The 13,053-nt window shown below is 40.6% G+C and overlaps 1 protein-coding gene across 2 annotated transcripts in view; it reads right to left on the bottom strand.

The window, feature by feature from the left end:
• ZZEF1 (zinc finger ZZ-type and EF-hand domain containing 1) overlaps window positions 1-13,053 on the bottom strand; it is an 87,232-nt gene that overhangs the window by 33,784 nt on the left and 40,395 nt on the right. For both annotated transcript variants that reach the window (XM_034752211.1, XM_034752213.1), the window contains exons 23-34: window positions 11,308-11,389; window positions 10,439-10,640; window positions 8,564-8,709; window positions 8,037-8,277; window positions 6,835-6,914; window positions 5,640-5,733; window positions 4,625-5,141; window positions 3,732-3,896; window positions 2,551-2,670; window positions 1,417-1,578; window positions 537-666; window positions 128-266 (exon numbers count right to left, since the gene is read on the bottom strand). In XM_034752211.1, coding sequence (XP_034608102.1) covers window positions 128-266; window positions 537-666; window positions 1,417-1,578; window positions 2,551-2,670; window positions 3,732-3,896; window positions 4,625-5,141; window positions 5,640-5,733; window positions 6,835-6,914; window positions 8,037-8,277; window positions 8,564-8,709; window positions 10,439-10,640; window positions 11,308-11,389 — 2,078 coding nt within the window. The remainder of the gene's footprint in view (window positions 1-127; window positions 267-536; window positions 667-1,416; window positions 1,579-2,550; window positions 2,671-3,731; window positions 3,897-4,624; window positions 5,142-5,639; window positions 5,734-6,834; window positions 6,915-8,036; window positions 8,278-8,563; window positions 8,710-10,438; window positions 10,641-11,307; window positions 11,390-13,053) is intronic.

The following is a 13,053-nucleotide window of genomic DNA, read 5'->3' as shown; positions in this document are numbered from 1 at the left end:
AAAAAAAAAAAAAAAAAAAAAAAAAAAAAAACACTTTCCCTTTGCCCATTTCATAGAAAACTTTCTAATGCATGATCTGGAAAGACACTGTTTCGGCTCCAGAAGTATTTTCTGACAAGATCCTTACCTAGGAAACAAGTTTTACATAGATCCATATCATTGCACTGCAAACAGCGGTAGCGATGCCAGGGTGCAATCTCATCACAACCATCACATGATATGTCCACGTTCAATAGGTCACAGTAACGAGCAACAAACATGTGCATCTGGAACAATAAATGGACACAATTTACATGTTGAATCTTTCTTGGTTATGAGAAAGCCCTTTCGAAACACAAAGCAGAATGTTCCCTTCTGCAAGAAAGCATGATGAGATATCTACGCATGCACTTCCAAGGAGATTTTCAAAGGCACACAGGGGAGTTCGGTGCCCAACTCACAGAAAACCAGTGGGAGCTTGCTGTTGCTCTCTTTGCGCCTTTGAAAAAAAAATCTCCTGCAAGGAGCATGAAAAAATAAACAAACCATGAGGTCACCTTTCTCTGCTTTTCCGGGTCAGCTTGGGCTATCTTTTCATACCAGGTCTCAAACATTACATCCTGACATTCATCCATCCACTCGGAGTTTTGCTTGTAGTCTGCAATCTCATCTTCTTCACTCCACTGACTAAAAAAAGCTCAAAATTAAAGTTTGAATGCAAACAGGCTTCCTAATCATGCATTTTGGGATAGTTTATTTAAAAAACTAAAATTCAGACACAAGGTGCTAATGAGACAAGATCATGTATTTCACCTAAAAACTAAAGCACCGCCACAATATTCCAGAGACCTTCCCCCGTCCCCCCTCCCGCTACAAAGAGGGTTGTTGGTTTTTTTGTTTTGTAAAAAACAAAACAAAACAAAAAAAAAAAACACACTGGGGCGAACACACATCACCTGGGAAATCCAAGCTCATAGAATTGCTGTTGGGTAATTATGATAGAATATGGACAAATTAAGATTATTTCCTTCTAGAACAAACAGGCCAAGGGTAAAAGGGTAAGGTTAAAATGAATGCACTCTGAGTCATGCAGATGCGATGCTCATGCCAGAGGAGTAAGATGAGGTCTATCTTGCTGGTAACTTGCCAGTAGTGTGATACTGCATGGCAATAGTCAGTTTAAAAACAAATTTCTGCTAGTGCAGAAGTTACTACTCTTTACATCTCTGTAAAGTTTTCAAAAGCACTTAAGACAATGCGACTTAGGAGCCTAAATGATTTAGTAGCTTTTGAAAAATGGGACATAAATGCTTTTGAAAATTTTACCTCACCTGTCTTCAGTGTCTTTACTACTTGTTTCAAAGTTCAGAGCTCATTCTTGCCAAAAACTGTACAAAAACTTAGTTCTATATAAAAATTATAGTCTTGCTGACTTACCAAATCACGCTGTCATGAATACTTATGTTTTCTTGTGACATAGTCATAAGAAGAAGTGGTAACTGAATATCAACAAAAAAGGAAAGATCACTTGGTTCCCAGCTCATATCCAAGAGGTGAAGGAGGGATGTCTGCACGCAGGATAAGGCAGGGAGCAATGATCTAAACAAATTGGGAAAACATGACAGCTTTAATCTGAAGTTGAAGCAGTATGATTTTTGGGGAAAAGAATAAAGTATTTATCACTAAACCCTTAAATAAGTTATTGCGTGTTAAATTAAATGAATAGTAGAACCTTACTTTACTAACCCACAAGCTTTCAAAATGCCAATAGTTCTAATCATCAAGTTGATTGTCTCACTATGCAGTTTTAACAGCAGAGTGTGCTGTGGTGCTGTCTCCTGTCACTAATGCTTTGTTATTCTTGCCAAATGTGCTACAGTACATTTACTATTATTGATATACTCCAAAGTGTATACTAAGAGGCAAAAGTTACATTACATATGTCAAAATAAATGAACAAAGTGATCCAGTACTGCTGAATTTTATCCTTGTCCTTACTAATTAGCAAAATTAAGTAAAAAGTGATTTTCTACACTATAGTAGCACCAAAAAGCCCCAATAATAATTACAGCTAAGGCTAAGATTTTGTCACGCATTTTAAGTAACAGTCACAGACAGGTCATGAGCAATAAGGAAAAATTCTCAGAAGCCCATGACCTATCCAAGACTTTTACTAAAAATATGCAGAACAAAATGGGGAGCTGCAGGCTCCCCACACCACCCAAGGGGTCCTGGTCTGGAGCTCCCACGGTGGCCCAGAGCTCGGTCCCTGCAGTTCCCAACTGTCAGGGGTGGTGCAGAACCCTACAGCTCCCAGGCACTGGGGCTCAAGTCATGGAGGTCTCTGGAAGTCACGGATTCCGTGACCCCCGTGACAAAATTGCAGCCCTAATTATAGCCCATCATGTCAGACTGCATAGAGAGGAAAGAATGGTCACACCACTACCAGAATTTACACTCTTATTTGATACAAGGCAATAAATGTAACTAATAATAGAAGGGAAGGTGTGAGGGAGGACAAAGGTAACAAAAATAACATTTCATGTTACATAGGTGGGCTATGTTCCGTACCTGTCATTAATGCTGTTAAATCCCTTCATGGCATTGACCAAAAAGAGAACAAGCTGATAGTAGGACTCTCGAATTTCTTTGTGCAGTTCAACACCACAACCTTCCAAGTGTCCAAAATAACTAAAAGTTAAAAAGTCAGTTTAGCAGATGTAGAATCCACCACTTTACTTCACATAGCACACTTTGTTCAATACAAGTAGAATTAGAAGCGAAGCGCAAAACAGGACACCAAACGCAGATTGTTCCTATGGAACTGTCAGAAGTATCAAGATGACTCATAACATTTGACCACCTGGCCCTGAAAAGTCCAACTCAAATAAATTTTAAAAACACACAGCAAGAAAGCAGCTAACAGATCTTACACAGCACTCTATAATGAGAACTCAGTTTGCGCAGCAAGTCAGAGGCAATCAGCTTTAGAATCTACGTAGACACATTATAATCACCATCTTTTAAGAGTTATGTTGAACACCTATCAGTCATATTTAAAATTAATTTATCTTTCCAAATCCCAATATTCACAGAGAAGCAACTGAATGACTAAAAAGATGAGTTGGTAAAACACTAGCCATAGGACACTGCCAGAGGAAGCTAGTTCCACAACTAAGTATCTAACTGCAGATTAGCTAATACATTAATTCATGGAGAAAAGACTCAAAAGGGAAAAGAACTCTCCCAAGCAAGCATTGCTGACAGAGCAACTAAAATTAATCTAACCCAGGTCCAGCTTAAATTCTTATTGAAGGAAAAAGATGAACCGATCCTATTTAGGGGCAGCAGTTTAAACTGAAATAATAAACAGAAAGCTAAAGACTGTGAATGTCTAAGACTATTCTAGTCTAATTTTCTGTGTTTTCTGTGATCCAGTTAGATAATTGGGAACATTTTAATAGCTGTATGCTGCGGGTAAGCTGCTGACCCCTGTTGGCATAAATAAGAATACTGAAACTAAATCTCCAAGTACCCATATGAAAATGTAAACGATCAAAATGCACTGTAGAAAGTGTGCACAGAATCTTAAATATTGATCTGGACACAATATATGCACTTGCTCTTGTATCTGTATTCACAAGGCCATCACTTCTCATTCTTTTCACCCTGGGCAATCAGTATTGAGTCAGGGCATGTAGACATGTTATACAGAATAGTGTTAGCTCCAATTTTCTAAGAAAGATACTTACTTTGTAAAATCTTTCTGGCAGGCCAGAAGTTCCAAGAGAAAGAGTACACAAGGTGGATGGAAACAGTGCGGCTGCCCAAGAGATTCTAAACACTGGCGGATTGTCTTCAGCACTTCTAGGATACTTTGGGCTTGGGCTTTCCTCAAAGCAAGGACCTTTAAAATACTAGGAAAAACACAAACTCCCAATGACAACTTCAAAACACCCGTTCTTCTGTACCTCATAATGCAAATCAACACTTGAGAAGTTAAACAAGTTTGATGAGTTGGCACCTAAATTATTAGCTGTACTGTATATTGCCTTGAACACCATGGTAACAACAATAATGGGTTATTTACAAATATTTTACCCAAAGTCGCAGGGTGAGTGGCAGAGCCAGGAATAGAACCCAGGATTCGCAACTCCCTGTTCTAACCTCTAAACCTTGGGCTGGTTCTGGAAGAACGTCCTCTAGTTAAAATTTGCAGATTGGCCCTTTGAAGATCCCTTCTCTAACTGTTCTAGATCTGTTATCCAAGACTCACTAACTCAGCTAGGCAGTTGTAATTTCCAGAAGCAGTTCCTTCCCCATTCAACCACAGACAGGAAGTAACACCACCTCACAAGCAGATTTGATGAAGCAGGGCAAACTGCAGCATAGGGACAGTAAGGGAATGTAATTACTATTCATAATCCTGAAGTTTTATGTGAGTTAAATAAGTCAGATTAAATATTCCTGGGCAACCTCAGGTGGGTTGTGAGCCATAAGTTTGATGCCTTGATATCAAAATATAATGTACCTGAAATTAGAGAAATATTACTAAAGATAAAAATATACTTTATTTCATCATCTGAAAGCTCTGAAGTCACTCAACCTTAAATACGATGGACTGCAAATTTTCAAGTTTGCTCACCTTTCATGGGAAAGTGATTGATCCTTAATAAAGTCTAATATATTTTTCAGTACAGGATATTTCTCCTTCACAGTGGGCACTGATTTAGGCTCTTCCATTGATCTAAAAGATAGCAGCCTTAGTCTTCCACGGCTGAACTGAGATTTGCGAGTTGGAGTGGAGGGAGGAGATGCTGTGTCCTCTTGCTGTGAAACTGTATTTTCAAGGGGCTTACTTTGAGATTCAGAGGCTACTTCTGTCTGGGGTGGGTCTGGCGCTTGCTTAATCTTTGTGTCAGAGTCTACCACTCGACCCCTTTCTGCAGAAGCAGGGTGAATTACTCCATTCGAAGACAATGAGTTTGCTGCTTGAAAATCTGCTTCTACGATAGAACTAGTCCTTTGACGTTTATCATCGTGGTACTGTTGGACATCCTCTACTTCTGAAGCATCCCAGTTATCAGAAGCAAGATCTTTTGCCTTTTCTCTCACAGGCAAAAATTTTAACAACAATAAGCTCTTCTGAATACAGTGTTTTGCTGCAGTATAAAAATTGGTGGGGGAAGGGGAAGGCAAGTTAGTAGAATCACCAGATCCAATCTTGTGTAATACCTTTCCTATGTAATTTAAGTAGAAATTGGCTCTTATTTTTTGGCTCTTAAATTTTTTATCTTCTGGCCAGAAAGTCCTGGAAGTATGGTTTCCTGCCCCTTGATAGTGAGTGTCTGGATCTCCCACTATTAAGTGCCTATTCAAAATATTCACACCAACCATACAAAGCATGCAATATGTGAAGTGTCGTTACAAACAACTTTTTAAAGTGATGGTTCAACCATCAGTAAGATGATCCAGTACACTGGTTGTTTTCTCATTCTTTAGGAAAAATCTCTGGAGACAGTGCACATCACATCAGCTAATTTATCCCTGTCCACAAACATAAGATAGCCTAAATTGCTAATTAATTTCCTTGAGCATAGAAAAAATGAGAAGAGCTACATAAGATAAAGTTAGGCTAAGCCATCAGGAAAGACACTTACCAAGGATTTCTGGGTTCACTTCACTTGTTTCTATATTCTGTTTCTCTGCTGTATCATTTCCTTTACCCATCAGGAACTTCTGCTTCATTTCTAACTGTAGATAGGAAGTTAAGTAAATTAATTAAAAATGTGAAATCCTGCCTATCCAGATGGCATGGCAGCATGAAGACTGTACCACAATTAGAGAATCTTATTAGTCCACTCCTGAGATTCTTAAGACACGCTAAGTCTCCAATACAGGACTAGTCCTTTATGGTCTAGAACGTCTTGCTGGTCAGCCTGTGGCACAACCCAGTGCAATGCACTGAAAAGCTTGACTCTTTCATGCCAAAAGAAAGCTGAGCTGATGATACCAGTTCTTTCAAAGACATGTTGTGCACAACAAGCGTTAAATCAGGTAAAAGTAAGTATGTGTGTATCTCTTCTCTTTTCAGCCAAGAGATCTGATCCCTGTGCATATCTTTAACCACAGCTGGTGATTTAAATGACAAAAACCCCACAATTATTTTACTACTTTTTCCTCTCCTCCTTTTAGCACAGCAGAACCAAAATAAGTACATGAGGGAGATCTCTCTTTCTGGCTGATGCATAAGCTCTGGAGTAGGCTTCCAGAGGTAATTGTGGACATCCTGTCATTGTAGGTTTTTAAGGACAGGTTAGACAAATACCTGTCAGTATCATAGAAATGTAGGGCTGTCATTGTGGCAACTCTGCCTCAGCACAATAGGCTGAACTTGATAACTTCTCGAAGTCCATTCCAGCCCTCCATTTCTAGGATACTATAATCAAAAGAATTCCAATTGCAGGGCAAAATTCTACCTCTGCACCTTCATTGAAAAGCCTAGGGAAGAGCTTGGCTCACAGAATCTTTAGATACTGGTAATGATGCATGAAATGAAAGGCCTAAGCCAGACTAGCCAAAATTGACTTTGCAGTCAGGAAAAACATGGCAGTCAGGAAAAACATCTTTTTACTTTTAAGTTGAACAAATTTGATCTGCAATCATTGAGAAAAAATAAAAACAGACCCTCCTCAGCCGCCCCCCCCCGCCCCAACACACACACACACACCAAAACCATTTTTACATTTTACATTGCAAAGTACAGTGACACAGACTCCGCATTGGGGCTCAGGAGCAAAAATATATGTGAAAGAAGAAAACCCAAATAGAAATAATCATCCTGAACAACCTTACCATCCATATTCTAATCCCATCAGCCAGAGAATATACTTGTGCAAACTCTTCAGTCAGAGGCATCTTGCCTCCACTGAGGACTGTGAAAACAAAAAAAAGAGGAAAGTCTTTTTATTCACTGCTTCAGTTTCACATCACTTAACGATTAAAATAAAATAAGATATCTGCAAAAGGCTGTGATAGACCCTGTCATCTACCTCTTAAGGCAATGCCAGGCAGGTTGTTTTGTTCCCTATTGTTCTTACGGATATACTATAAAGGCTGGTAATGCATTAAAACCATCTCCTGTACCCTGACAGCAGACCTATTTGCAAAGTGGAATAATGAATGAGTATGTACAGTTACAGTCAATACATATGGGTCCTGCAAATGTACAGGCAGGACAAATAGAGGCTATTCCCAGGACTTCAATGGGAGTTGCACGTGCTCAGTACCCCTTAGAATCAGACCCTGAGAGGCCAAATAGCACTTTTTTGTTCAACAGATGAGCACTTACTTCAGATAGCATGTTATGACACAAGTAGTGTATTGCATATTAGAAAGAAAAGTTGGCAACCCTATTCCCTGGAAAGGTACAAGTTGCAATACCGAGAGCCAACTGCATGAGTTAGGAGCAGAATATTAACTTAAACCCCACAGTGGGTTGCAAGCTCACTTTCCAAAGCATGACACTATTTAGGGGCTTCATTTGCATTTCCTCCCCAAACAGTACTGCTAAAATGTAAATACTTTGTTCCTTGCTGTTTAGGAAATGTTTAATGAGAGAGAGTTGTGTTCTAATGACTCAACTCGTGGGAGACAGATACCTTTGAGTTACAATCCCGGTTCAAAAACCAATGCCCCTTGTGGACTTGGTCAAATCACAACATCTCTGGCTTAGTTTACTCATCTTTAAAACAAGGATAACCCTATTTGCCTATGCGACTTAGAGGATTTGTGATGATTAGCTAACCTTCGAAAAGAGCTGTGATGATGAAAAACACTAACAAAGCATTATAATCTTATTACAGTCTATTGTGGTATTGTGGCACTAGTTGGTGAGTGCAGGGCTGTAATATTTTCTTTATACAGGATGAAACATCTAACCTTCTGAATATTTTTGAAACTAAATACATTTTTCAAGTTTTACAACTGAATTATAATATGATTTCTTACAAAGTATCAGCCTTCATTATTGATATATTCACTAATATAAGAGTTACCATATTTTTGTAGCTTCCCATATAAATCTGGAGTGAGATACACCAAAGCAGCAAATGTGGCGTTCACAGCTTGATCAACAGTGGAACCAGCAACTATATCTGTCTTTGGGGCCTGTTTTTTACATGCCTGTATAAGTCCTTTGAAAAGCTCAGAATTTTGCCCACAGAAATCCTGGGAAGGATCTGATTTTGCAAAGTTGAGAAGCAAGTTACGGCAGTCATCCACATGAGAGTTCTTAGTCTGGAAAGAGTATTGAAACATTTACTTAATATCAGTTTAAAAATGCTTGCATCTCATTTATATATTTGAACAACCCATACCTCAGACAGACGTTAGTCAAAATGACAACTTAATACAAAGGGCACAGAACAAAAATTTCTCTTCTTTTGAGAATTCAGCAGCCCATGAGATGGCCACCTCAGCCTAGCAGTGTACAGTTAGAGAGGCGTCAGCTCATTAAGCCTGAATAAAACCACTCTCGCATAGTATTTTCCTACCCATAAAACAGAAGCAGTGGCCTAAATACCTCTTTATTTTGGTGCACTTGACTGGGTTCATTTGCTTCCAAAGTCGCCTCAGGACACATCTGATGCCTGAAGACAGGTTTCCATAAAGGAGAATTAAGAACTGATGTCACTTTTGAAGGAGGCAGCTCTGCTTCACTACCTAGCTCTGCAAAAACAGCAAGACAGACATGGATTTATGTTCAATACTAAATATTTTTGTTCAATTTTATATGACTGCAAAAGTGCACAATTTTAAACACCTGCCGCGAAAGGAAAACAAAAAGGAAATGGCATGTAGAACAAAAAAAGGTCTCAGACTGACGGTTACTCATGATGTTTAGTGCCACGTATGCAGCAGACAGACATCACACCACTCATGTACAGTCTGACTGCTGACATGAATGCAGATTAAAAAATACAATGCTACAGCATGTTACTATTCTAAAAGGCCGTACATTTAAACATCTAAGCTGTACTCATGACCACAGTATCCGACTACTCAAAGCACTTTACAAGCTACAGATACAGGGAATGGAATATCTGGCATGTCATAACCTATAGCATGCAACAAAACGCATATAAACGGATACACTGAGGTACAGATTTTTGAAAATAGAAACCCTAAACGTAAGTTCCCAAACCCACAGCGAGGCATCTGCCTGACTTTCTGGAGTCCTGAAAACTTGAAAGCTCCTGTTGACCTCAATGAGAACTATAGGATGCTCGGCACTTTTGAAAAATAAAGCACAGGTCTACATATAGACATAGGTTCCTAACTTTGGGATCTTTTTTTTGGAAATCTTAATTCATATATGAAACATACAGATATGACTGGGATACCTGTGGCCAACCCTTTGTATGTTGTCTATCTTCACAGGCCTAAACCCCCGCAAACACATGCATTCTTAACTTTACTTATGTCAGTAGCCCAATTGAATTCACTACTCATATGACTGAAGTTAAATATGTGCAGAAGAGATTGTGGCACCAGGGCCTTGAATAACAAGCTCTTTGTGGCAGGGATTGCACCTCCCTGCGCCTGCAGACAATGCTTAATTTATTGTGGGTGATACCAGAATACATGTAAACAATCCAACAGAATCGTGACTGAAAACTTCAGGGAAAGTTTAGGTAGACAGAGCAGAAATCTGGCCAAATCACATGGACAGGTTCTGCACTACAAAGCACTCATGAAGTTTCATACTGATCCCTCAACACACACAAGCAGAAGTTAATATCAGAATGAATTTTGCATTATGGTTCAGAGGTCTAGTAAATAAACTACAGATTATGCTGACATATGGTGCTCCAATACAGGAACTGAAATAAGTGTCCCCCCCCCCAGCTCCTTTTAGATTTAAGAAATTCCAAATGATCAAAGGGAACATTTTAAAATCAGCATAAATGATGTGCTATGAATTCTTACTTTTTCCATTTTCTGGTGCAAATTTAACGAAATCCTCATGAAATCCACAGAAAAGATACAGCATATGCAATAGCAATGAAAGATTCCCCCCTTTGATACTTAACATGACCACCTCCAGGGGTCAGAGTAGTTCTGTCTCCAAGTCCATTCCACTCTTGGTCTCTTAAGACTGCAAAGGGTGCCAATAGTGATGGAGTTTTTTTGTAATTTTCCCAAAGAGAAGGTTAAAGAGGCAGCATACGTAGCAACCAAACTTGCTGCACATAGCCCACTAAAAAGTCGCCAGATGGTTAAAAATTTTGGTCATTACCAACTTGGTCTGTAACTGGCAACCTAGTCAGGATTTTCTGTTTTCAAATATGAGTGGGCTGGAACAATATGTATTCCTTTCAAGAATATAAAATATTAGATTCTTGCACCTCATCCCCATCCTGGAAGCAGGACTGCTAGAGAAACTAATTCAACTTACCCAGTTGAGATTTCAGTGCCATACTCCGCGAAGCCAAGCGCCCCATCAACCTGGATACAAGCAGCTGTAAATCCAAGCCCCAAGAAACTGCGACATCCGGTAGGCCATAAGCAGTGATGGAGAACTTGTAGCCCCACTCATTATTACTGCTGTCAGAGTGAAAGAGAAACTGCAGCCGTGGGCCAGCCTTAAAGGTCACTTTCTACAGAGCAACAAAACAGTCATTTTGCCAAATGTACATGACAGGAAGACATTTTGGGGTCATGAATTTCCTTCAGCAATTGTGTTTTTCAATATTCTCACGGTTTCTCTGTAATATGTGCTAGCCCCCCACCACATGACTGAAAAGCCTAGAGCAATTAAAGTTTCAACTTTCTAGTCAAAAGAATAATTGAAAGTTTCAGCCCACAATACAGCTTTTAATGTTAAAAAAAATATAACGGGAGGGAAAGGTTACACTGGAGTAGCTATGAAGTAGCACGTGAGTGGCCACAAGAAAATAATAAATGAATTCAACTTGCCATCTCAAGGTTTATTTAAAATTAATGAGGTACAAGGAGATCAGAGAACAATTTCAACTGTATGTTTAACTGCAGTGAAACATGGTTTTCTACATGCTAGCTGGTAGTGAGTTAATCAGACATTACTATTGGAAAGGACCTTCTGGGTCATTCATTCGCATCACTGTGGAATTACAGATTTCTCCCCTCCTCCCTACCCCTCTGAGCATCAGAGGTGGGTGTGTGCACACACCCACACCAAAGATAAATTGTCAGATTACAAGGTCTCTGCAGAATCTCTTACCACAGAGTTCCAGGGTACCCCAATATTAACATGTGTATTTTGCACAATATTTTAAAGTCACTCACCTTGGGCCACTTCTCAGTGCCAACCTTTGTATCATAACGAGTTTTTGCACCTCTGGCATCAGTAAACTCCAGGTAATCATATCTGTGGAGAGTGCAACTCATTACTTACACATTTTTATTTTTAAAACTTTTGGACAAGTTTACTTTGGAATTTCTCAGACTTCCCTAACCACCCCACTCTGGAGACTCAGCAATGTAGACACAATCCCTTCAGAGACGTATTTACTGCTTTAGATGATTATATAAACATTTCATTCCTTCATACAGCACATATATGGTCATTTCTACAACATAGCTCCCTGATCCTTAATATCAAGTTCAAATATTAAGCATTTCTCAGTAGTAAGCCAGAAAGAAACAGAGGTAAGTTACAGAAAGGACTGAACTTTAGTATAGTTGTGCTCAAGTAGGGTAAAGTGAATGCTGGGAACACGCAATGACGGCCACAGGTTTTTTCAAGTGCTAATACAAGAGTAATCAATGGAAAAAGACGGTTACTCACCGTTGTAACTGTTGTTCTTCGAGATGTGTTGCTCATATCCATTCCATTAGGTGTGCGCGCGCCGCGTGCACGATCGTCGGAAGATTTTTACCCTAGCAACACCGGCGGGTCGGCTGTGGAGCCCCCTAGAGTGGCGCCTTCATGGCGCTGAATATATACCCCAGCCGACCCGGCGCCCCCTCAGTTCCTTCTTGCCGGCTACTCCGACAGTGGGGACGGGGGGCGGGTTTGGAATGGATATGAGCAACACATCTCGAAGAACAACAGTTACAACGGTGAGTAACCGTCTTTTCTTCTTCGAGTGCTTGCTCATATCCATTCCATTAGGTGACTCCCAAGCCCAACTTAGGTGGTGGGGTCGGAGTGAGACATTGCTGTGTGCAAAACCGCAGATCCGAAAGCAGCATCTTCCCTGGACTGCTGCACTAGTGCATAGTGAGCTGTAAACGTGTGGACTGATGACCAAACCGCCGCTCTACAAATGTCCTGTATCGGAACATGTGCCAGGAAAGCAGTCGAGGAGGCTTGGGCCCTCGTGGAGTGAGCGGTGAGGTGGGGTGCTGAGACACCTGCCAGGTCATAGCAAGTCCGGATGCAAGACGTAATCCAGGAGGATAGGCGTTGTGAGGAGACCGGTGAGCCTTTCATTCGGTCGGCTACTGCAACGAAGAGTTGCGTCGTCTTTCTAAAGTGCTTTGTGCGGTCAATATAGAAGGCCAGGGCCCTGCGTACGTCCAGGGAATGCAAACGTTGATCCTGGCGAGTAGCATGTGGTTTGGGATAAAAGACCGGGAGAAATATGTCCTGGTTGATATGAAAAGGAGAAACCACCTTAGGGAGAAAGGCAGGATGTGGACGAAGCTGCACTTTATCCTTATGGAAAACTGTATAAGGGGGCTCGGATGTAAGTGCCCTGAGTTCAGAAACTCGCCGTGCTGAGGTGATGGCTACGAGGAAGGCTGTCTTCCAGGACAGGTACAAAAGTGAACAGGTGGCTAGTGGTTCGAATGGAGGACCTGTGAGTTTGGAGAGGACCAGATTAAGGTCCCACGTCGGGACGGGCTGACGCTGTTGTGGGTACGTCCAGTCTAAGCCCTTGAGGAATCTAACGACCATCGGGTTAGAGAATACCGAGGACGCGAGTTCCCCGGGGTGAAAGGCTGATATAGCAGCCAGGTGAACTCTGATTGAAGATATCGCCAACCCTTGCAGTTTTAGGGAGAGGAGATATTCCAATATGAGAG

The sequence above is a fragment of the Trachemys scripta genome, chromosome 18 (assembly GCF_013100865.1).
Source record: "Trachemys scripta elegans isolate TJP31775 chromosome 18, CAS_Tse_1.0, whole genome shotgun sequence".
Taxonomy (NCBI): Eukaryota; Metazoa; Chordata; order Testudines; family Emydidae; genus Trachemys; species Trachemys scripta.
This window is presented reverse-complemented; position numbering and strand designations above follow the sequence as displayed.